Here is a 27,773-nt window from a genome sequence, read left to right as displayed (position 1 = left end):
TCAAATGTATCCATTTTATTGAATAAGTCAATGTCTAACTGCATAATACATAAAAATATATCATGAATATTTTGAAATAATATTTAGATACAAGATAAGTCAAATCTCTCTTGATTAACAAAAAAATATACACACAATGACTCAAATATATATATAAAAAAATCTACCTAGCTTACTATACTACAGGTCTACAAAACCTAGTAACCTACTGTTCTCTACTTCCCCATTATATTATTAATTCATTAACACACACACACATACTTATCTACCACTTCTTATATTGAAAGTAACAGGAATCTTATATTTGAAAATCAAAAATGTGGTTTTAAAATATGATTAGAAACCCTAAAGTTTCAAAAGTGTAACCTTTGGAATAAATAATAGTTAAGAGGCTGTTTTATTTTACTACACATATACACACACGCACATAAATTAGAATCCATCATTAGATAGTATACATATACATATATATATAAATCCATCATTAGATAGTATACATATACATATATATATAAATCCATCATTAGATAGTATACATATACATATATATATAAATCCATCATTAGATAGTATACATATACATATATATATAAATCCATCATTAGATAGTATACATATACATATATATATATATATATATATAAATCCATCATTAGATAGTATACATATACATATATATATTATATTTTTTGAAATATTTATATATATCACTTTCACATCTATCCTTGTTTCATACTGTAATGTAAATAGCAAATAATAATACAATTTGATGGTTTCTTATTTAACTCAGGAGTGTCACAGTCTTGTCAGTTGTTCAACCAAAATCAGCACCTATGTTTATTTTTGTTTCAAAATTCAAAAATAAACAAAGTTAACAATTTCAAATGCTTAATATTTGCTTTAATATTCCTGTATTACAAACATGAACTGCTATTTCCCTCATGGAAATACACAGAAAAGAAAATATTATAGAACTTAGATGAAAACCAAATTAGAAATGTAAGAGACTCAAAAATAATTATGTTAAACATTACAGGTATCTCACACAGATAAACACTCACAACCACACCTGTAAAACTTATGTGAAAATAACACTCACAGGATTTCAAACTAATTCAAATGTCTACCAGCAATTAAGAAAGGTGCACTTAAAATGTACTTTAAAAATCATTATTAAAATGCCATTCGAGGTGATCTTGGACATGTTTGTAGTTGAGAAACATTAACCAATAAGATAATTAAAATCATATATTAACTAAGAACAACAATTTTTTTATGAAATTAGATTATAAAAATGATAAATCATCTACATACACATAATTTTGACACCTTTTAAATGTTTTATTATAAAAATAATTATTGAGTTAGTAGTTAAGAAACATTAACCAATGAGATAATCAAAATCATATATTAACTATGAACAACAAATTGCTCACAAAATTAGATTACAGAAATGAAAAATTGTATGAATACACATAATTTTGATGCCTTATAAATGTTTTTTTTATTAAAATAATTATTGAGTTAAAACTACTGGCAATACTTTAAAAACATGAAAAAGTTAAATCCTACAATTACCAAACAATGGATATACAGTTTTTATCTCAATACTTCATCTTACTTAATTTCAAATTTTGTAATTAGAGAGTTTATTACATCAATAAAAACTTTTAAGAAAACATTCAGGCAGGTTTTCATGGCATCTTTTAAATATTTGCAATACAGAGTGTAAAGGTATACCAAAGTTTCTTTTTTGTTCTTCATGATTTTTAATATCGTATTTCACCTAAACCAAGATATTTATTTGGTATCAAGAAATATACTATTGCTGAAAATTAAAAAAATTAAAACTTATGTGTCAGAAACTTTGTCGTTTGTACAAAAATATTATCTTATAGTTTCTGCCTTGACTTACTCGAGTTGTTTCTGTCTTCGGTGGTTGATTCGTATGTTTTCATATATAATGAGATAGCAAACTAAAAAAGAAATTTGATTCTACAAAAAACCTTTTCAACAAACTAACAAAACTCTAAGTTTATATTCCACAATATCCAACATATTGTCATTTAACCCAACTAAAAATTATTGTATTTGACAGTTACACTAATTTCTAATAATAGATCAAATACTGACATTGAAAAAACTATCATGTATTCGTGAATGAACGGTATTCATTTTCAAAGATAAACCATCAAACATTCATACTGCAGTTCGTTCTGTTTTGTCTGGAAAAAAACAAAAAGAAACAATAAGATATAAAACTAAAAACATAAAGAAAAGAACATATTATATTTAGAAAAAAAGAATTATGGAATGAATAAATAGTAGTACTAACAGACATTATAAGAGAGCAGGCATTTTATTTTTACAAAATACTAATACACAATTATTTTTCACCTACAAAACTGTTATATCATGTGCAGTTGATATTCATGTATGTTTACAAAATAGTTAAACCCACTAATGAATTTGGTTACAGAAAGCCTATCAACAAAATTATTTAAGTTATGAGAGGGTTAATCCAAAATTCTACAGGTTCTGTCTGGGCCCTTAAAATCCCATTATACCTGGGGTTATACAAAGCTCAACATACGAAATACATTTTTAAGGTAAAGCTCAAAACAGAATCATGATAAATATTATTTCACAAAAAACATTATAAAGATATTGAACAATAGCTTACTAATATTAAAAAATATATATGTATAATATTTCTTGCATGGTGTATAGAGTGCTAAGCTTGCTCTGTAAAGGAACTGTAGTATTACTCCTGAAGTGTTTTTAATAGATGTTTGTACTAAAATTATAACAGCAGAAAGAAAATGTTCATCCCCAAAACACTAACTGATCCGAGCAAATAACTGTTCTTACATGGTTTTCTTCTGTAATTCTAACTTATTAACACTCTCAACATGACAATGCTATCCTTTTCATTTCATCAATTTGGTCATGAATGTTTCAGATTAGTGCATCAACAGTAAAATTCTGACCAAGTCTTATACAGTATTTGAACAAAGTTTTTACAAGAGTTTCACCAAAAAAAGAAATCACTGAAAAGGAAACATTATGGTATTGCTGGAAGCACTCACTGTTGGCATGATCTGGCTGGTCTATGAGCTCTTTAATTTCTTTTTCATCAGGATCATTGTCCTCTTCATCTGGCCAATGAAGTTCTACACCCAGGTAGTATAACCAGCCACCGATGATAGCACCCAGATGGGGTCCAATGACTCCCACCCAGAAGTAATTGTAATTGCGATGACTGAAAAACAATTTCTAATCTAAATAACAAAATAAAATTTAGTTTATATGTCTAGAAATTTAAAACTAAGGATGACTAATCGTGGTTTATGATAGAGTGAAATGATGCAAAAAAAATTAATATTATACGTGTTTTTGAAATTTTTCAAGTTGATCCATACAATTGATCCTGATAGTTGCCCAAACCCTCTCAATTTCCCATTAAAAATGCAACAATTTCAAAAATCAAAAATATTTATTTTATTTTTTTATAGATTCCCAAAAATCTATTTGATCCACCATTAAGGAAAATGCAATATAATTGTTATGTAAATTTAAGAATAAATACCCACATTGAAGAACCCCTTACATTTCACTAAGTTTTGAAATAATTTTATTTAACCAGTATTGAGAAACCTTTTTAACATGCACCTGGAGACTTATTTTTGAAAATATGAAAGGTGATTTTGAACAGTTCCTCAGTTTTCAAAAAAAAATTATTTCAGTCAAGTTAGAAGAAGTCTCCACAAACTTCTTTACCCTAATTTTGAGGCCAGCTTCAACATCTTAGAGAATGTCTGTTTCTTTGATTTTCAATTTTGCACAAAATTACACCAGGGCTATCTGCACCAACCATCTCTAATTCAACAGTGTAAAACTAAAGGAAAGGCAGCTTGTCATCACCATCCACCAGCAACTATTTGGCTACTCTCTTTACAACGAATAGTGGGATTGATAGGTACAAATTATAACATCCCAACAGCTGAAAGGGCAAGCATGTTTGGTGTGACAGATTTGGATCCAAAACCCTCAGATTATGAGTCAAATACCCTAACAATCTGCCTATGTCAGTCCCAGAGAATATTTTCCTTTATTTACATTCTTTAGTGGTCAAGAGCTTGGATGAAAAATTTGAATTGTTTCGTTAAAAAATTAAACAAGTAGTCCAAACATTAAGTAAATTTAGACACATATTATATACACATTTATATGTAAATGAAACAACGTAAATATTACTTTAAAAACATTTTTAAACTTTTTATTTATTACTTTTAAGTTAAAATAAAGAAGCCACAAATCCATCAAACCCGGAACCCTCCAATGGGGAGTCGAGCACACTAACCACCTGACCTACTCTTTAGTTTCTACAGTAAAACTTTCTCAAACAAGATTTCTTTGTTTTTCCATTTTGTGCAAAGCAACACAAGGGCTATCTGCACTAGCTATTTTGCAGTGTAAGACTAGAGGGAAGGCAGCTAGTCATCACCAACCACTGCCAACTCTTGGGATACTCTTTTACCAATGAACAGGCCTTTCTCAAACAAAAGCAACTTCAAATGGTAAAACTTCCCATGTCATTACTTAGAAAGTGTAATAGAAAGAGGGTTTTAAGCTAGCTAAGATTAAAAACTAATAACAAAACAATTGCATAAATGTTAAGCATGTTAAAGTACATCGAGTTGCAAAACCATAATGTATCAGGAAAACATTAATTATAGAGTTTTTAATTATAACTTTTGTAAAATGAAAGAAAAATTAATCTCATTATAAGTAACAAAATGCATACCAGCTAACAGTTGCAATTTAAGTAAAAAAAAATTGTATATATATAGATGTGTGTGTTTATATACATATATGTATAAAAACTTTCACACATGTTAGGAAAATATGTATTTAACACAATTATAAGAAACCCTCCAACAAAGGTATTCTCAAAGTGATGACCTTCATCATGACAGACATCTTTTGAAAGTGCTCGGGTAATGTAATTTTGTTTTTTTTATCGATAAACTTTTATGTTATTTCATTATGAAAACATGTGGCGACAGGAATCATAACACTTCTCCAAACTTTTCAAGTTGTTGTTGTTTTTTGTTTGCAAAGATGTTGTTTTTCAGTTGCTTGTTAAGCCTTACTTTTTCCCATTGACAAAGTGTGAAAAATATTGGTTAAGCCCATGTACATATTTATCATTATCAATACAATTTCACCAATTGACCACAAATTTAGTTCTTTTCTTGTTTTTATTGCTGTTTTTCTTATTTTTATCTTACTTTTATAAAACAAAATATGAACGTTGTGAAAAATAAACAATATTTCTGACCAAACTTTTATTGCATCTAATTAAAATTTAATTCCAAATTAACTATGACATATAAACCCAATACTGCAATACATGTGTAATACTAATACTACTATACAGCATATATAGGTAAGTCTAACTTTTTCACTCACAGTTTTTACTCACCTGAAAGGCTCAGCACCCCAACCGGCAACAGCAGTGAAAGCTCTGGTAGCAAAGTCTCTAGCAGGATTTAGGGCAGCCATGCAGTTGGCACCATAGCACATAGCCAATGCACAAATCATGAAACCAAGAGCGATAGCAGCGCCCCAGAGCGGAAACTTCACATTACGCTCATCAATGACTGCCAACACAGTAAACATGAGGATACCAGTCCCTACAATCTTTTAAACAAAAATTACAGATTATTGTAAGTACAATGAAATACACAAGAAAGAAAACTTGTGGTTTATATATCATGTGTATGAGTAAAAGGTATGTATTAATAGTCTCAATTGCATATAAAGATAACAAAGGCATAGTTTCTTCTGTTTCTCAATATAACCTTCAGATGTCATGATCTTTTTTCATGTTTGTAACTTGCTTGAAACAGATGGCATATCCCTTTAAGACATAGCACATTCCTCTACATTTCCTCACATATATCACACACTTTGACTTCCTCTAAAGATGGAAGAACTACTTTTTTAATAACTAGTATCAAAAATAAGATTACTTGAGTTAAACTAAGACATTGCCAATTTTATTTTAAAGAAACAAAAGTTGCTATAGTTATTAAGTTATTGTTTAGTGGTTTAAAGAATGTACATGCAATTTTTTAAATCCTACTGGTTTAAAACTATTTCAGCATTAAAAGTAAACATTACTTACAAAAATAAATTATGGAAACTCAATCATATGAAACACATAATGTTTGTTTCCTACTAAAATATGAACAGAATAACTTATTATAAGATGAAAGGTTATATTTTAAGTAAAATGAATAAACTTAATCTTTAATATCTCTTAAAGCTACTAAAAATAAAAAACATAGTTTATTATAAGAGTAAAGGTTAGATTTGGAATAAAATGAATAAACTTAATCTTTAACATTTCTTAAAGCTGGCAGATAATATACAAATACTGTTTTTGATTTGTTTTAAATTTTGCTTAAAGTTACTCGAGAGATGTCTACCCTAGCCATCTCTAATTTATCAGTGATAGCTTAGAAGGAAAACAGCTAGTCAACACCACCCGCTGCCAATTCTTGGGTCACTCTTTTACAAATGAACAGTGGGACTGGACTGTGACATGATAATGCCCCCACAGTTGAAAGGGCAAGTATATTCACTGATGGAACATGCAATGTTAATTTGATGCTGTGATTAAATTAAAATTAAATAACACAACTTTGACTGTTCTATTTTTTATATCTTTTGCTTGTCAGAACCTGTTTTATTTCACGTCTTAGATTTTAAAATTTTTGAATGACTAATCATAACTTAAAATAGTAAAAGGAGAAACAGTTTCTCTTATCAACTATTTCATATCCATCACTATTATAAAGTTATGAAGTAAAATCTATCAGTTAAGTGCCCCCTGCAGTAGCACAGTGGTATGTCTGCACACCCACAACACTAGAAATGGGGTTTTGATACCTTTGGTGGGTAGAGGCAGATAGCCTATTGTGTAGCTTTGTGCTTATTCTATTTATGAAATAAATATTTTAAAATTTCTCTAAAATTAAACTCTCAGCTAGAAATTAAGAACAGTCAACAGATTATAAATACATCTAAATTGCAAGAACCTAATAAATACAGTAACTTATCATATGAGTTTGTCTGTATTTTATAATCAAAATCATATTTCTATCTTGTAACCATGATAAACGTATTAAGATTTTTCCCACCATCCCTAATTCTGAACTAAGAAGAAGACAAATATTCAGCAGAAACCAACCCACCCACAGTTCACGCCTAGAGATTGAGCATCACTCTTATAAAGCACTTACAGTTTAAAGTGCAGGGAACATTTTGTGGTATCTCATTGATTCAAACTCAGCTCAGAAATCTGAAACTCTACCACATGGTTAACTTGTACCCTTAAATGGGTCTTGCAGACTAAATCTTATAGTCTTTGAATGGTCAGCAAGAATAAACTAATGATCACCATGTATCAACCGTAAAGGTTTCTGACTTGTAGTTTAGCCTAGGTGTCACATAAGCACTGTTCTGGTTGAAAATGCCAAATACCAGATATCAAGATTGCATTGAATGCTCATTTTATTATTAATGTTTTACAACTTTGATACAAGGTAATTAAAATGATAAAACTGTTGCCATAGACAAATTGGCATTTAACACTTCACAACTAAATAGAACATTAGTATATGTTGAAACAAATTTGACCAACTGACAAGATAATATTTAATTGCACATAACTGATGAAGCTCACCTGGTCCAAGAAGCAGTTAGCAGTGGAAACATACTCCTTAGGATACGTTGCCCAGATATAGGCTGAACCAGTTTCACCTAGGATTGCCCTGTTTCCACCATCATACCAATTAAGAGCATCTGTTAAATAGAACAAGTACAAAATTTAATTTATGTAAAAATGGAAATACACATGTTAATTAGATTAGGTTAACCACATTGATAAAAAGTTATTTACTGAAGTAATATAAAAAAGTAATTTTTTCAATTGTTTTTAGTATATATGTTTTAAATTTCTATGTTCTAAAATCCCATTACATTGTACTTTACGCTTTAATTTCAAATTGGAGTTGTTTCAATGGCTTTTGAATATCTTTTATTGATCTATAAATATGAAAGTAAAATTTGCAGAAAGATAACTTTATGTAAATTGTGGTAGGAAATAGTCTAACACAGTAAAATGTTACTATATTGTCTCATAATGTCCTGAAAAATGGCATCAGAATAATAAGTTACCATGTTTACAGAGTATAAGGATATCAATGTATATATATGTGTGTGTGTGTGTTACATATAGTTTGATATGTTTTAGCATATGCTACTACTTTTCTCAAAATTTGGAGGTTAAGTGGTATTTTTATATCTTTGCATGAATGTGTTTATTATTATTCAATTCAAATGATAAAAAAACAAGAACATTGTGTTATAAGAGCAGGGTTAAATTGCAAAATTGCAATGAAAAGAGTAGATTTCAGAGCTTTAATTCTATTCAACTTGTAAGTTAAAACATTGTAAAACATCATAATTTAATCAAAATGAATATGGTAAGACTAGGATAGCAGTGGTGTTAGCAAAGTGAACTTATTATTAGCTTTACAACATGATTTCTTGGTATTATATTTAGTAGTCTTAAACTCTTAACATGTTTTTGAATCAGTTTAAATTATTATTTAACTAATGCATAAAACAATACTACACTGACTTCTGCTTATATTACATTATGTACCCTTTAAATGTAATACATCCATTTAATGTTGTGATGTTTCAATTTTGATTTTTTTTCAAAACCTAGTAAAAATACAATATAATATCGGTATGCAGTGAATACTAATATGTTCTGAATATTTAATTGTGATTATTTATAACAACTCTATTAATCAAACCAAAAGCATGCAAATAGAAGCTTTATAAACATGAAGAAGAGAGGGGAGGTATGTTAGTAGCAGTGTTAGAGAGTAAGTACAAATGTATATGAAAGGTATCTTGAATACAGTCAAGTTACATAAATATATATATATATATCAAAAACTCTGCAAAACTGCCACCAAAGACCAATTATTGTACATCTTTGTGGCATAAAGAAGATAATTTAAATTAAAGTTAAAATACATTAATTAATACAATAAGTAACTGGTGCACGTAAGTAAACATGTCACATTCCGTATAATTATAGAACTTGGTGTTGAGAGCACAAAGTGGAATTCCTATTTCTGCATAATCTTATCTGTCATCATGTCCTCTTGTTGGTGAATTTATTAAACTTCGTTAATAAAATTGGAAGTCGAATTAGTTCCATACACATTATGTTTTTGGTTGTTTTTTTTAAGTTGGTCTGTAAACTTTATGGGTTAATCTGTGGTACAGGCAACTTAAAAAAAAACAACCAAAAACATAATGTGTATGGAACTAATTCGACTTATAGCCCCTAAGCATCTGACATAACCACCTAGTTAATTACTAGCATGCTTATAGCAAGGTAACTAAAAGTTTTTGTAACCCAGTAAGGCATTTTAATGGTCATACGTGCTTTTTTCGTGTTTAATATCCTTTAAAGAAGTATGAGTGGTCCAACTGTGATGGTAATATCTTTCTTAGTTAAACCTGATGTACTTGAATAAAATTCTAAGCAGTTTAAATAACTCAGCATGCTGATGTTTCATTTACTTAAGTGATAAAGATATATTATTGAGCTTTCTGGAAGCACAACAAAACCTATTTTCTTAACACTACTTGAAACAGACAGACAGACACAAAAATTAACGTCTTACTTAGTAAGGTACTTAGTACTAAAGATGGAAGATTAAAGAAATGAATGATTCCAAAGTTTATACTATCGCTGATGTCAATACCGTCTTTGTAATTCCATATGAGGTCCTCTATGGCCCTTTGTTTAGCAACTAATATATCTGAGTGCTATATGGGTAGACAACAGCTTCACAACACCATTACAGTTTTTGCGTGTGAATAAATCAAAGTTCAGCTAATACATCCTGCTCAAGTTTCTTCTTCTCACTGTTATGATCAAGCTTCAATGGTTTATGGTTTCTTTCGTTTATATGTTGGATTCAAACGCAATCTTTTTTACGTGTTATGGTAAGCAATGCCGTCCAATATACTAATATCATTATGGTGATGAAAGTTAAAACAACCTTAATTGAAAATATTTTCATTTTCTCGTAGTGTTAAAATTTTAATGTATATTATTTACTTTATATTCTGTTGAACACTGAATCCAAACAAATAGCCTAATTTACCTATGTAATTGAAATATATGATTGCCGAAGCTACGAAAGCTCCCAGATGCTGAGCGACCAGATAAACTGGCACTTTTCTCCACGGAAACTTTCCTAGAGTTGCAAACGCTACAGTAACCGCAGGGTTGATGTGGCCACCTGTTATGAGTGGAAGAAGTGAGTGGTAAGTTTCAGTATCAATCTATATAATAATATATATATAGTTGCTCATATTTAAAGAGCACAAATTATAATATGTCACTTCGTGAGCGTAACCGGTGTAAAACAAATAGCTTAGACTATATTCAAGTAATATTCGTTAAAGTGCCTAAAGGTATGTATTCAAAACAGTAGAGAAATATAGACCCAACTAACTCACTTTAAAATTTGAATCCGAAAAGTAACAGCTTTGTAACTTTCTATCAGTGTTGTTAGTTTACTTTACATTTTCAACTAATTATTATTTTATTCAATAACACAGTAAAAACATGAAAATAATACTTATAAATATGACATCTGTATACAAGTCAGCTCAGTTTTGTATGACAGCGAAGTTATCAAGATTATATAAGCAGTGTCTACCTATGCACACTTTAGGCTAATGTATTTTATTTCAACCATTACTTTTTTAAATATTTAAATCACTTAAACCATATCCCTCTCTTGTGTATCGCATGTGATTCACAGGACATAATGCTAAAAGCGCCTGAATATTTCATATAATACACAGATACATTTACTATATACTTAACTTATACTCGTGAACCTGGCAGTAAGAACTGGTAGTTTTGGATCATCATATGAGAGTAGAAGACAGCTTCATATGAGCACCGTATGTGACGCTCAGAACGCATGTAAATTTTGATAGGTTAAGTTACTTCCTATAAAAATCATTAAATGATCTAAAACAAAGAAAGAATTGAGGTTTTAATTTATATTTAAGGTAACATAATGTATCGGTTACCATCGTTCTTGAAATTCTCCTGTAATTAGTGTATTAATTATCTTCATTTTCGTAGACAAACCTGAAACTCCCATTGCAGTAGCCAGACCCATCATCACTCCAACACCCCATCCGAAAACAACAGCAAACACATCACTGACACCTCTTTTCTCAAGGACAGTCTGTGCGAAGGCAGCATCTCCAAACAACTACAAAAAATACATTAATTATTATGCGAAGGCAGCATCTCCAAACAACTATAAAAAATATTTTAATTATTGTGCTAAAGCAGCATCTCCAAACAACTACAGAAAAAATATTTTAATTATTGTCCTAAAGCAGCATCTCCAAACAACTACAAAAAGACATTAATTATTCACTGTTACATTTTGTGAAATCTTAGATTTATACTAGTTTTAAATTATTTTTTCAATTTTATATTGTAACCTTATTATGCCTATTAATATTTTGTCATATCCTTCTCATAAATCAAACGAAAATTAAACTTTCCCAAAGAAATATTCGATTGATTATCTTCTCATAGTCGTTTTGAAATTTAGAAATATATACATATATGTTTTCAAATGTTTAAGTAATAGAAATAAGTAATCGTCTTCAATCACTCTTTTTCTTTTATTTTTACTGAGAAAGTGCACTGATGATAATAAACTGTTAGAAACAGGTGCTATTCTTACTATTAAGCTCCTAGCGCGTTAAGGCGTGCGCTTCGTAATCTGATGGTTGCGGGTTCGCGCCCGAGTCGCGCCAAACATGCTCGCCCTCCCAGCCGTGGGAGCGTTATAATGTGACGGTCAATCCCACTATTCGTTGGTAAAAGAGTAGCCCAAGAGTTGGCGGGGGGTGGTGATGACTAGCTGCCTTCCCTCTAGTATTACACTGCTAAATTAGGGACGGCTAGCACAGATAGCCCTCGAGTAGATTTGTGCGAAATTCAAAAAACAAACAAATAATACTATTAAGCTACTCACTTCTCGTTAATTTTGTGCGCGATAAGAACTTGTGACATAAGTTTAAGTAAGCATTTCTCATGCAACTTACGTAACTTTACAGCCAACACGGATATTTCACTCGTGAAATTTTCATTACTCAAGGAAATTTTATAAAAACCTCCCATAATCATTATCCGTTGTAAATAGTTCAGCTTTTGAGTTCAAAGTCTGTTAACGATTTAATTACAACTATCCCCAGAAATGTATGTTTCCAGCTGTAGATAGTATAGCTTCCAAAACATAATGTGAAAGTGAAATTCTTAGGATAACGAAAACAAGACGAACTGATAAATAGATTAAAGTCTGAAACACAAAATTATTATATTAAAAATCTCTGTACCTGTGTCTTAGCTCTTTAATGAAAATATGCTGTTAACTTGTTATATAGAAACATGAAATGATAATAAATAGAAAATATAATGAAACAATTATATTTCTACTCGTGTTAGCAAAAATACTCTACAAATGCAAAGTTATCTACTGAAACGTTTTACATAGAAATTAGTATGTAAAAACATGGTGTTTGTTTCGGATGTTCGCTACACAAGGGCTGTTATCTCCGCTAACCGCCCTAGTTTACAACTGACAGACCAGAGTGGGGAAAATGTATTCAACAGCGCCCAGTGCCAACTCTTGGGCTACTATAATCAAATGCTTAGATTTGATTGCCACCTCTATAACTCTCTCACAACCCTAGGGTACAGGGCGCGAAATCAATAACTTCGGATCTACAATCTGGAAAACTAGTCATTAGGCGACGTCCGGCCTTATGCGCTAAATATTCGCCAGTTCACTTTCACTAGTGCTTGTTAAATACGAGCCCTAAATGGTAAAAATAAGTAAACAGCAATAGGAATATCATATTATTGTGTTAATGGATAATAAACGTAATAATTACAGTACATTTTAATAGATACACCATTTGGCTTTTTTATTATTAAACTTTAATCTACTTATTACATCGTTTATTGTAAATTTGTATTAAATTAATTGATACGTGTTAGGACTTATTCATACGACAGCGTGCATTATTTTATTTGTTTGCTTGTTGAGTTTTCACACAAACTACAGAAAGACTATCTGCGCTAACTATCCCTAATTTTGAACTGATGAACTAGACGGAAGGTATTTTAGTGAATAATATCCACCACTAGCTCTTGGACTACTCTTTACCACCGAATAGTAAAAATGCCCGTCATCTTATAACGCAAGATATATTACGAAGAGGAGACGAGATGGCAAAATGGCATCTAAATTATAATTACGGAAAGGCAAGATTGATAATCCAAAGGGTAAATGACCCCTTACCCACTTGCTGCGAATCATGCGCACACGGCTAAAATGACGAGCTTGCTTAACGAAGGGTTTTGATCCCGTGATTCCCAGAAAGCAGATCGAGAGCCCCAGCAACTAAGCTATGCTAGGCCTAAAATTAAACGAACATTATTCCAACGTCTCTTGGGCAGATAATACGAATGCACGTTTGCACGAGAAAAAATAAACAACTAAACAGATTTTTCCAGACTGTTGCGACAACTTATTTCTGGAGTAAGCATATTCCTTTATCAAATCATGTTTTTTTTTATCAAATAGTTTAATAACTCTCATCTTTTTTAAAGTGTTAATATGTTCTATTTGTCTTATCTTGTCAATTACATCGTAGAACAAATCCCTGTAATTAGAAAAAAACAGACCCATTCCTCTTAGATGACATCAGAGTAAACAACATTATAGAGTTAATTTGAAGAAGTATTAAGTTACTTTCACAATTTGCGAAGAATAATGATCGTTTAGCATTCATTCTGAAGAAATCTGCTCTTACTAACAGGCATAAAGGATGAATTTTATATGATTCTGGCGAGATCTTTTGTTGGTATTAGATAAGACAGATTTGGTGTAATTGATGTCTTATTATTTTTACTTCTTTATTTTCATGTTGAAGATCTTATAATCTTTATCTTTGAGTAACAGCAAACCATATAGCAAAAATTCATTCTAAATAAAATTTTTTATTGTGTTTTGTTCATATGTTTCAACAAAGTCAAAATAGTCGATATTTTTACTCACATTGAAGATAATGCTTCTACGTAAAATTTCTGTTTAACGTAGTCTTCAGGCGGCAGTTAAAAGTTTATAGTTTATTAGTGTCAAAATAATGCAAACAAAACAAATGTTATTGTCGTCTCTTATTTGATCATCTGTGACAACGCGTGTCTAAGCGGAATTATTTTGGAATAGTTTTGTTTATAACATGTGATCAAAATTATACAAGGACTCTTTGAAATACCCTAACCTAATTTTCAAAAGGTGAACAAGAGAAAAGGAAACTAGTTCAACAGTAACCAACACCAACTCTTGGGTTACTCTTCTTAAAAAGGGATTTTATCGTAAATCATAACGTATAGCTAGCCCGTCGTTTAGTACTTAATAACAAACAAACAAAATATTTTTAATCGGTAGCCCCAAAAGTAGGCAAAGGTTTGTAATACAGATTGTCATGTACACTAGCTAACTAGCCTTAAATTATATATTATTCGAAATTCATGTTTCTTTATTTCTCACGTAAAAATTAGTATTTTAAATTACCAAAAGGAAACTAAGTTCTTTCAGAATTCCAAATGATTAATAGGAGAGAAAAATAAAAACGCTTAAATAATTTCCTGTATAGTAAAAATGCTAATTCCTTTACTAAACCATAAAATATGCATGCGGTTATAAACATTTTTACACTAATTGAAGGACATGTGCTATTAGATGATTTCATCAAAACAACTTGTGTTCAAAGCACTATTAGAAACGTTGTCAGTAACAAGCACTTCAGTTTTCCCCAAAATCAAAAAGGTTTTATTTTTCAGTTACCAGTCTGAACGAAATGAAAAGCTGGCCAAAAATAAAATACTCCCAACACACGTATAGTCTAAAATGACGTCAAGTTGCATCCGTTTGGGGCTGGGCTTGTAAGGTAGAAGTTATAGCTCCATTGTATTTGAGCCCCCCTCCCCAAGCAGCTTTGTTTCCTCAGCAGCAAACACGTGCAACCCCGAAATATTCCTTCCGCAGGCTTTATATGTTGTCATGAGAAAACGTTGTTACTTTAAAGTCACGTGTATTCCTCAGAAGCTGGAGAAATATTAAGCTGACATTTTCTTTTCCGTCTTTGTCCTCAGTTAAGTTTTACCCATAGAATTTTATATATTAAATTGCCAGAGGATTATAATCATGAATTAATAGAAAAGAATGAAAATATAAAAAAAACACATGAATAAGAGAATATAAAAATAAATAATCATGTCCCTGGAATAAATATTAAGTGACAATCAGATACGATAATAGGATAAAAATTTATTCATTAAGTGTGTTTTGACAAATTGACCTCAAATCTAAATTATTCTTTTTTATATGAAGTATTGTGTGGACAAATGTAAGAAAAATAATGATTATTTTTTAAATTTCGCATAAAGCTACACGAGGACTATTTGCGTTAGCCGTCCCTAATTTAGCAGTGTAAGACCAGAGGGAAGGCAGCTAGTCATTACCACCCACTGTCAATTTTTGCTACTCTTTTACCAACGAATGCTGATATCGATCGTCACGTTATAAAACCCCCACTGCTGAAAGTACGAGCATATTTATAGCAACGGAGGAATCGAACCCGCGACCCCCAGATCACGAGTTGAGCGCCCTAACTACCTGGCCATGCCAAGACCGAAAAAAAGAACTTCTCAACCGTATTATACGGTTTTAAATTGTGTACAGGATTTGAGTAGTTAATTATTTCCTAGGAACTGGCGTGCTCAGAGATTAATGGGCTGTGAATCCAAAGATTAATGTTTCTTGTCACAAAACACGCTCCACACTTTGAGATCATGCTCTATAATAGTGACGATTGAATGTCACCTTTCGATCAGGCAAAAACAGTCCAAGAGTTGGCAATATATGCTCTTATTTAACTGATTTTTCTGTAGTTGGTCAGTTTAAGTGTAACTCTTGTATAAGTTTCAAATAAACAACTATCTGATTGGTGATATTTATTTAACCTTGGAAACAGTGGTAACACGTGTAGGAAGGGCACGAAGAGACGCCCCCCTCCTCAGATTTATACGAGGGTCATTTGTTTTTTGTGTTTTTTTTTAGTATATTTTGTTAGGTTGTTGTTGTTGTCTTAAGTGTGTAATTTTTCGTTCGATGTTTAAGAAATCTCCAGTGTCAGACCTAGAGGCGTTGCTAGGCGCTGGCACATGGGAGCCCTTCCCCAATTATATTCGATACTAGCTGAATCCCCAGCTGGTGTCATGAAAATGTATAAAAGAAAACCATGATCAGCTCACACTGAAACGCCTAAAATTCCCGCGCCTGCGGGCCCTAGCGTTGAGTATTTTAAGCACCTAACGACGCTCCTGGTCAGAGTAACCCATGTCAAAATTAGCCTTAAAGCATAACCATACAGTAAGAAAGGTTTTTCACCCTTAGCTGTGAATCTCTTCACTCAAACGCTATCTAAACTGTCCAGAATGGTATAATTAGTTATTTTTTGCGATATCAGTGTATGTTTTATTATTAAGTAAATTACTATGCAATTGGTTAGAAGATAATTTTATAATTCTCCCAGTGAGAACTGTTAGATTCATTGTTCATTGAAGGAATAACAATATTTTTTATAATTAGCTTTATAATTGTTTTTAATTAGTAAATAAATCGGGAGACTTATACTCTAGTTCCATATAATTTATAAAACAGCACTGATGTATCACAACAAGCAAGATAAGTTGTATAATTTGTCTATGCTTTCAAGTACTTTTGTCAGTCGTTTTATAAGAATGAATAAAAAAACTTCAAGAAATAAAATTTGAGTTAATTTGCCAAGAACAGTAAATTATAAATAAGTGAAATAAATGTACTTTTAAAGTCGTTTTTCACACAGAAAAATTTGTTCTTGTTATAGCAATCATGTCTTTAAAATGTAGATCTGCTACTAACTTGCTTTATATCAGCTGAAATGTCAAAACGTTTGGTTTTATATGCTGGAGTAAATGAACTTTAGAAGGCACATTATAAACTAGAAATAACAGACTGAACCCGAGAAAGCAACTTCTGCATATACATCTATATTTTGTGCATAAATTTAAGTGCATCTAGGGTTACGAATAACACTTGTCAAGGACGCAGATCTTTGAAATATGGTTGTGTTGAATGTAATATAGCCTTAACAACGTTTTAAGCTATATGGGTAGTAAACGTAGAACATTATTCACTCTTGTCAATTCGCCCCCCGCTAGTACAGCGGTATGTCTCCGGATTTACAACGCTAAAATCAGGGGTTCGATTCCCCTCGGTGGGCTGAGCAGATAGCCCGATGTGGCTTTGCTATAAGAAAAACACACTCGTCAATTCGATCAATTAGTTTTATCATAAAGCATCGCTTTATTTGTCTAAACACCTACGAAATTACAATACGAACGTTCACTACAACAAGGGTAAAAAGAAAACAAATGCAGAATAATAAGTAAGAAAGCATCCATTTAATACCTATATATGTAGTGTGTTATATAATATAAATAAAAAATAAGATATTCATGTTTTGCCTTTGGTAGCTACTTTTACATATCGTTTCATGACTCTATTGTAAAAAAGAGACATTATTTGATGAAATAAACTAGCTTCGTTTAATAACAATTAACTAAATTAGTTTCTCAAAAAACAAGGAGAAAAGAAAATCCTTCCATGTGTTATCATTACTTCCAAACTATATCATTAGATCAACGGTAAGTTTAGAAACTACTAATTCTCAAATCTAAGGTATTGAACAGAAATCAAGATGCCAATTTTGTAGGTTTGTGTCAAAATAAAACAGGAAATATATATCTGGTATATTTTCGAACTCGATCTTATAAATAAATGCTAAAGGACAGCAGTTTAATCATGTATTTCAACTGAAATACTATACATACATAATGAGGATTCCTTTGTACAATCCATGGACGTCTACACAGGCTACGTAATTGGTAAATACGCGATTCACATGCCAGGATTTAACTTCACGTGCTACCCTATCAAATGTAGTCTATGTAAGAACACTGGCTTTATATTAATGTGATTACATGTTATCTCAAGTAGATTACGACCATGGGATCAAGAGAAATATCTGAGGAAACATATAAATGCTTTATTGAGAGTAATTAAATCCATGAGGATAATCAGATAGCTTGTTCCGTTTCCATTCCCTAATTATGTACTATGGATTTTATGTTTTCCTGAGAATTGTTCATAGTTACAAATTCATTAATTCAAGGACAATAGTTTGCAAGCGTTTCGAGGAATACTTTCTCTATATGAATTTTCTTCAAGTGAGTCTTCAAATACAAAAAAAAAAAAACTGTAAAAATGTTTTCTCACAAAATATTCCTTCACGTCTGTCAAAAGTGCTAGAAAGAAAAACTTTTAAAAAGTATATGAAAAATAAAGATAAACTAAGGTGAGTTTGGGTATTTACAAGTTGAGGTATGAAAAACAAAACCCCAAGATTTTGATCTCACTCTCATTGTGGTTTTACTCTTAAAAAATTTTAATCTTAGGAAAATTACCACCCTCGCTGCAACGTATATGTTTTATGAGTAGAACCAAAAAAATTGAATTTCAAAGTGTATCTGCGTGTTGCAAGATCGAAACTTGTCTTTTGAATATGCTGGCTGTTTCAGCCGTGGGAGACGTTATAGGGTTAAGTTCAGTTCTACTATTCGTTGGTAAAACGTAGCCCAAGGATTAGCGGTGGGTAGTGACGATCAATTCCATTCTCTCTGGTGTATTTTTTACAGACTTCAGACGGTTGGCACAGATAACCTTCAAATAGCTTTGCGCTTAACTCAGCAAGCAAACAAAGCAATATATATATATATATCTTTTGAAATTAATCATTTTTATTATACTTTGTTTGTTAGAAGAAACTTAAATTCACTTTTTTCTAACAAATATAGTACAATGTTTCCAGAAACACATGAAATATTGATTATTTCGTAAAAGGTTAAAAGTAAAATATAGATGGCCAACAGAGACAAATTTTAAGAAAAAACAGCACACACACACGGAGTGATAACGCGTTTCCCTGAGCATTTTTGTTTCAACTTTATATATGGCATTAAGTTTCGTAAACTTCTCATGATATAGAGATCGCTAAAGTTAAAAAAATGTTTTCCGAGAATAAAGAATTCTCACTCATTTAGCCCGAGAAACAGGGCGAATTTTAATGAAGTGCACTTTAGCTCGAAGGTAAGGCACTATAAACATGTTATCGATTTTCCTGACGTTTCGAATTTCCTTTGGCTAATCTGTCCTTCAATGACCTTGAGGTGTTTCTTCTTCTGGTATCGTTCTAAAATAACCTAACTCCCACGGAGAATTCGTTTTTTGATTGGGTGAGACGTAACCCCTAAAGCAATGTTCGAAGTCTAAAGAATTACTGAGAGTGCGTTTACAATACTCAGAGTGAATTACTGAGAGCGTGTTTACAATATTCAGAGTGAATTACTGAGAGCGTGTTTACAATACTCAGAGTCTCGAAGACTTAAACATTAAGGAAAAAGAAATAGAGTAGCAAAGAGGCCTTAAATAGTGTTTAAATTAACCAATCATCTGTTGCGAAATCAATACAATCGAATTAAACAGTGACACGCACTTATTCCACCTGCATAACAGAAGCACACGAGCATTCTTTGACATTTTCATCTGAAATTAAAGCTAGCTATTTTAGGAGTAAGAAGGGAAATCGGCGGGGGAGTAAAACCCTTTTTTCTTTTTTTCTTCTTCTTGACAAACCGCGCTGAAGTTGAAATACAATATGATCCATGACTCCATATATAATTTATATAGCATTGCCATAAAGATTTATATGTTCCCTATATCATTATTTTAATATAATTCAAAATATACTAACGTTATATTAGTACTGTTTTACAACGAATATTGCTTCTAACCATTATTTCTTATTTTATCTCTTCTCCTACCAAGCCATTCTTGGTTTCTGAATGCAGTTTGGCAGAGTGCCACAAATAAAGACCACTTCTTCCAAGACTTATAATAGAAATTGTGTCTGCTCAGTGTAATATTTTTTCTCTGCAAATATTTCAGAAACCTTAATTCTGGTACATTTTCTAGAATAAAATATATGTTTTAAATATATATAGTTTACTTTGGTTTATTTTGAATTTTGCGCAAAGCTACATGATGGCTAGCCGTCCCTAATTTAGCAGTGTAATGCTAGAGGGTAAAATATATATAGTAAGTTATATTTGTTTATTCAGTTTTTGTTTCCTTATCCCATCTAGCCTTTTGTTATAACTTCTATTAGTTAATATTAATAAGCACTTCCTCTCAATACAGATCTGATTAACAATATCGGGGCCCGGCATGGCCAAGCGTGTTAAGGCGTGCGACTCGTAATCTGAGGATTGCGGGTTCGCATCCCCGTCGCGCCAAACATACTCGCCCTCCCAGCCGTGGGGGCGTTATAATGTTACGATCAATCCCACTTTTCGTTGGTAAAAGAGTAGCCCAAGAGTTGGCGGTGGGTGGTGGTGACTAGCTGCCTTTCCTCTAGTCTTACACTGCTAAATTAGGGACGGCTAGCACAGATAGCCCTCGAGTAGCTTTGTGCGAAATTCAAAAAACAAACAAACAATATCGGAGTTGTATTTTTATCTTAAAATTTTTACAGCTATTAAAACACTTCAGAGATAGTAAATTGTAAGTTTTAATTACAAATGTAAAATCTAACATATAACACAGAAAGTTCAACGATCCACGACCAGTTACTTGTCGATGATTAAATTTCGAGAGATGCTCATTCTATTATTTGCATTTTCAAATATAATATAATGAATTGTTCATTATTCGTATTTTTATAATAAAAAGTCATTTATTGTTATTATTCTAATGAACTATTCATTTTTTTATTAGAGTCTAACTTTATTTTTTGTGCATTGGTTATTTTGTTAAAATTATTCTGAATCACAGATGTATATAAAGTGTGTGTGTGTTCTTCTTATAGCAAAGTTACATCGGGCTATCTGCTCAGCCCACCGAGGGAAATCGAATCCCTGATTTTAGCGTTGTAAATCCGGAGACATACCGCTGTACTAGCGGGGGGCGTGTATATATATAGAAACAACTAAAAATTGAAAATAAATAGGCACCTGCACATCTATGATAAACATAATTACAGAAACCAGATTCTCACTTGATTTTCTTCAATTGAGTTTCAAATGCTGACGAGAAACGATATTAAAACTTAACACTATTTTCTGTTATATTCCATTACGATCATTAACTTCACCTTAGATAGAGTTCTGATACTGTAACATCTATTTTAGCTTGTCCTTATAGTATGCGTATTACGTAAGCTGCCGTCTCTGACTCTACCATACAAATGTCTTGCAGAATATCTTAAAGGATTGAGTTAGTCGTATAGACCGAAAGAACTTAAAATACTTTACTGCAGTTACTAACAAATCAACAAGACAAACCTTACTCTAAAAGAAACAAATATAAATTTGCTTCAAGACATCAACAAAAATTTCAGGTTTAAAAATCTTACAAAATCCTGATTTTGAATTTCTTTTAAAAAACTAAGTCCATAAAACTTTGGCATCGGCGAGTTCTGGTATCAAGTCTGACCGGGAAATGTATAGATTAATCAACAGGTTAGGTTATACTTAATATATGGACATAACAGTTGTTATAGACAGCTAACTCGATAAAAAAAACAACTAAAGTAGATCTTCCTCACCCAGAATGTATGTAAAGTAGGTTATTAAAACGTGCATTTAAAAATACATGTTGACAATATAGAAATATCTTAACTAGGAATATGATGTATATTCAATCAGAACTATCAAGTTTGCTACTTAGTAGAAAATTTTAAAAGGTTCATCTATTTACTGTTTGTACATTAATAATATAAGTTTAAATCTTAAGAAAAAAACTGTGTATGCTTCCTTCAGTTTCATAGTACTTTGCTAATAAATCATAATGGGCATATTATCTTTTATTGATAAAACTGAAATCACTTGTATTTGCTCAAAAGTACGAAAATCTGACTTATATACAATCAGACAGGCTGCCCATTTTATTAAGACTTGTACCTAATAAAGGTTTGGGCCACCTTTTGCCAGATTAACAGCCATTATACTACGTGACATGAAATCAGTAAAGTTCTGAAAGGTGTTCTAAGAGATTTCGTTCCATTTGATCATTAATATCGTATTCAATTCATGAGAGAGGTAGGCATAACCAATCTGTTTTTGATGCTCCAAGCTATGACTCCACCACCAAAGACGATAACATTGTAACCTACTTCAAAAGGAGAAGTTATTTTTGTGTTTTTCCTCCAAATATGTATTCTCCCACTTGTGGAAATAAGAGTGTAAAACGTGATTCAATTGTCAGCTAATACATAACTCTTATGTGAATGCAAACTTTCTGATCTATGTACATAATACATAGGACTTTAAATTCGAAATTTAAACGTTCACAAATTCTGTTTGTTTTTTGTTTTATAAATAAAAATATTTCTATCTCCGTTGATAAACTGTATCTCATAAACCATTTACCTGTAAACTGACGAGAGATGTGTGTGCTTTAAAAATTATTATAACAGAAAGAATACAGGAATAACAAAATGTTTCAATTTTACGTACTACAGGTCTTAATAATGCATAGAATTTCTGATATATTTCTATACAAGTCCAGTTATTACAATTTTTACAAATAAGACTGTTCCTTAGTGGCACAGCGACATGTCTGCGGACTCACACCACTAGAAACTAGATTTCAATACCTATGGTGGTGAGCAGAGCACAGACAGCCCGTAGTGTATATTTGTGTTTAATTCCAATCAACCGTTCCTTTGATCTATTCGATTAACTAAACCTATTTTAGTATGACAATTTTCAAGGTATTCTGTATTAGTTTTGGAAAGCAGTTGTTGAGATAATACTAAAATAGGTTCTCCAGCTCTAATAAGTTGCCAGATTTATTGATAAACAACAAGCAGTTTTTGTAATAACACTAAAATAGTTATCATCACTCATCACTCTAATAAGTTTCCAAATTTATTGATAAACAACAAAATAAAACTGCAAGTTATTTGAAGCTTATTACTTCCCAAACTTTGGTCATTATTAGAAAAATATAATTCAAATAATAGAAAAAAATATATTGTAAATTTTAATGCAACATTTATAATAATATCCATGATTTTTTACTTTATTTATCTTTAGCTTCTCATTAAATTGAAAACTTTGAAGCTGGATCCAACAAGCTTGAGTGTCAAGCTAAGAATCAAACATCCAATAAATAGATATTACAGCACATCACACACAATTTAGAGATCAGAGGCGGCACTTTTCTAGATCACTTCTTAGCTTTTAAAATCTTTACCACATAGTAACTAATATTATGTACAGTTTAGTTATAAATCACAATATTTTAAACGTCACACTCGTGTTATCCTGTATCTTATGGCTTATTTTATATGATTCAATTAATTCTTTTAATTTGAGATCAACGTGTGTTCAGTCGAATTAGTAAATAACAGTTTTCACAAGCATAGTACGACCTTTACTTTATTTCTGTTTTATTTTTTATTAAGCTTGATAAATGGTTGATTGTGGCATTCACACACACACACACTGTGAATAGACTCGGAACATTTTTGCCATGAACAGCAATGTTCTCATCCACAGTTTGTTTGGATAGTGCAAAGCCAAATTAGGCTATCTGCTGTGTCCAACGTGGGGGAATTTAACCCAGGATTTTAGCATTGTAATGTCCGTAAACTTACCGTCCACTCGCAAAGGTCTTTAGTTTAGGAGAAATCTTGGTCAGATGCGATGCATAGTTTTCGTTGTGTTACATGGCGGCGCCGTAAATGATAACGATATGACCTTGATGACAAGAAAACCCACTTGTAGAGAAAATTATATAAGTGAAAACGACTGGTCGAAACGTTGTTCGCTCCTCTACATAGTGCTTTCTCTATTCATACCAGTCGTTTATACATATATGACCATATTTTATAATAATGAGCATAATTTATATTAATTTTAAAATTAGTTACGATACGAGTATAATAATACTAATGATTACGGTATTTCTTAAGCAAAAAGAAAAGAAATATTTGCCAGAATTATGAAAATCTCAGAATAAAAAAGGACATACTCTGTTTATTATTCGCTACTATTAGTGGAAAATGATGTTAAAAACCACCAAATACTAAAGACTTAAAATCACTTGTTATGAATAGTTTGCTTGTGAAATTTGTTATTTATATTTCATTTGTATTAATACAGAAAGGACACTGTATATTGAAACTACTAGTATTAATGGGCACTTTAATTTCTTTATACAAGTAAATTTAAAGCTTAATGTTCCTGTCAAGATATTTAAATTATATTGAAAGGTTTCAGTTTAGTTCTTTAAATGATTTATGCATTAAGATTGTTATTCTGAACTTGTGAGTGATGTTTTTTAAAGATTATAAATACTTTACTGTATCTAAAACAATGTAAATATATAAAGTTACCATGTTGTTAAGCACAAATAGGTTATGTATTCTCTGCTCATCACAGGTATCGAAACTCGAGTTGTAGCAATAAAAACCCTCAAACTTACCGTTGAGAAACCTGAAGATAATATGCAAGTCTTTGTTCATCCTATTTTTAATGTAACTGAGCTGTATTTGTCAAATATTCTGTTACAAGAACTGAAAACGGACGTTGTTTCCTAACATTTATGTATGTGTTACAAATGTACTGTGTGCATACACTAGCTAGCAACCACGCGCCATTGAAAAGCAGCGTCTGCGTTAACGACCTCCAGAAATCGATAATGATGATGCAATACATTGAAACGTGAGTTGTACCTTTGTATAATACCTGCTGTATACATCACACGCACTAACAAACATGCTATAAGATAATTAAGCATTATGAAATATTCTGAAATTTGCTTTAATCCAGTATTTTAGATTACAAGTATTTTCTTTTTCTAAAAATCGTTGTTTAGCTATTTTTATTTAATTTTAGATCTTCAAATTTAGTGTACTCATATGACGCTAAATACTCATTTGTTTGCATGTGGTAAAATATTATACAATGCTTAAGAAAAGTTGTTGTAATAACATACACGCATGCGTGGTTACTATGCTGATATTGCTTTCATTTAAGGTTCAACTGAGTCTCATATGAGCAACCACTCTCCCTCAAAGTCATTCTTATTAACGAATATAATTTGTGGTACTAACCGGCCTAATTGATTTAGATTGGTGTCTCCGAATCCAGACAGAAGTGACAATGAATTCAGCTCTGGAGATATGAATCCTAAGGTGGCACAGTATCGATCCGCTACTTAGTGCTATACGTCAGCTTTCTGTGGTCACGTGTTAAAAGAAGAAATATTTATCACTTCTAACGGTTTTCTATTTTTTTAGTTAACATCCGAAAAAGTACAGTTTCACTAGTGCTTTACCTATTATTTATTTCCTCAAAGTAACAACAAAAATGTGTTAATACTTTGTAAAATAGAAATATATATACTTATGTGTGTATGTGTTATTTTTGAAATAGGTGGTGGTATCTTACTTTGTCTTAAACGGCAACATAAAACAAAATAAATAGGTGCTATAACATTAATTTGATTTTTAATGTTGACTGTGTCTCCTCTAACTATTCAAAATATACACCATCTTTACCAGCAGTTATAGAGCGAAACATCTGTTACCCTAGTGTATTATAGAACGAAATATGTTATTTTACAAAACGCCATACCGCTGCAGATTGTAAGTAATACAGTTTGAATGATATTTTATAGTTTGTTACCGTTAACCTACTAAAGTAGCAAGAGATACAAGATTATGTCCTTTTTAAATGTTATCTCCAAATATTCACTATATATCTTTGTTCATGAGATTATTATAAACGCAATTTTCTTTATTAATACTGCCTTAAATAAGGTACAAATAGTATGTGATGGAAAATAAATTTAAAAATGTGAAATATAGTTATTCTGCACTCATGAAAAACGAAAGCTGTTGTAAGCTAAGTAGTAAACAACCTCAAATGTGAATATTTCCAAATTAGAGAAGTGGTTCAGATGGAAAACGATTAACTGGTAAAACAAATATATTCGTAATAATGAGGAATATCAATCAAAGTTTTAATGACATTTGTATTTATTTTGAGTTAATTTTGATAGCTATTCTTCAATAGTTTTCTGTATAATTCCAACATATATATGCATCGTCCATTATAGAGTACTAAACTAATCATAAAATATCTAAACAAACAATAATGAACACCAATGTGTTATAGAAAACCTTGTATAATTAAGCGAGAAAGAAAATGTGTCGGAATATTTGTTTAGCTCTCAAGATAGTGAGAATACATTAACGTGATATAAGTTGTCTGTTAAATTTGTACAGACACATACACGCATAATGAAAATAAACGGACGTCAATCGTTCTTTTATTTCGAGCTAAAACATCTTTTTATCGCAGTTCCTAAAACAAAAAAGTATATAGTTTTGTAAGTGCCTGTATGCACTACAGTGAAGTAAACATTCTGACGAGTCCTGATTCAATTACTGTTTAACGAACAGAGTAAGTCGTCGTCTTTTAAAAGTCGTGTTACCGCCACCATTCACCAGCACGTTGTATGCTACGCTGTCAGGCTTCGTGATCAACATCACTTGCACACATAACTCTTCAGTAGTTTATCATAAATTACACGCTTCATTTCAAATTATTTTTCAATAACAAACCATTCATATAAGTATTCCACACATCAAAAATCCATTTCTAACAGCTAAAGGACAGACAATTTTCAAATCGAGGCAAAAGGAAGAGAAATAAAGGGATCAATATAATATCGATTTGAGTTTGAAAAATCAGTGAAAGGAAAGACGTTATTACTCACAAGCTATAGTTACGAACTTATCAGTCATTTCTAAATCTAGCAATACGGTATGATACAATCTTTATTAAAGAGTTGGTAGTTATAACGAAAGTGTATTAAGGGAACGTAATCAGTTAATTATCAAACATTTCAAAACTGTATGTTTTATAAAGTCGGCGAGGTTTCACAAAAGAAAAAAAAGTAATCGTTTTGTGCGTACAAAGAAAAAATAAATAAAGCAAAATTATCCAAACTCACAATCAGGATCATGGTCCCTAGAAATTCTCCGAGAAACTCCCTCACAGTCTGGTTTTTCAGTTTCAGACGTTTTAAAAACCGATATGGTACTTTTGCCATGGTTAAACTTGGAAACTAATGATAGAAAAGTAAGTCTTGGGAACGAATATGGTTTAACCTAAATGAAGTGGAAATATGATATAACTAAAAAACTAAATTACATTAACTATATTTCTTTTCTAGCAGGACTCCTTCCTCCAAGAAGCCAGTTTTATCTTCCTGCCTCTCCTCTCTCTTGACTCCTGCAAAAGGGCCTCTTTCTCGTCTGTTTCCAGGGTTTCCAGCGCTGAGTAAAAATATAAAATCGCGCCCTCTGTTGCTATGTGCAGCTGC

At 31.4% G+C, this 27,773-nt stretch overlaps 1 protein-coding gene across 1 annotated transcript; it reads right to left on the bottom strand.

Annotated features, from left to right (window-relative positions):
• LOC143222538 (aquaporin-9-like) lies at positions 1-27,773 on the bottom strand. Its single transcript, XM_076449153.1, has 7 exons — positions 27,402-27,773; positions 11,273-11,399; positions 10,269-10,406; positions 7,757-7,875; positions 5,489-5,706; positions 3,090-3,262; positions 1-2,225 (listed from the first exon to the last, which is right to left on the bottom strand). The coding sequence occupies exons 1-7, from the start codon at positions 27,498-27,500 to the stop codon at positions 2,200-2,202; spliced, it is 900 nt and encodes a 299-aa protein (XP_076305268.1). The 5' UTR covers positions 27,501-27,773; the 3' UTR covers positions 1-2,199.

This window comes from Tachypleus tridentatus, chromosome 8 (assembly GCF_004210375.1).
Source record: "Tachypleus tridentatus isolate NWPU-2018 chromosome 8, ASM421037v1, whole genome shotgun sequence".
Taxonomy (NCBI): domain Eukaryota; kingdom Metazoa; phylum Arthropoda; class Merostomata; order Xiphosura; family Limulidae; genus Tachypleus; species Tachypleus tridentatus.
The sequence above is the reverse complement of the archived record's forward strand: the minus strand, read 5'-3'. Positions and strand labels throughout refer to the sequence as shown.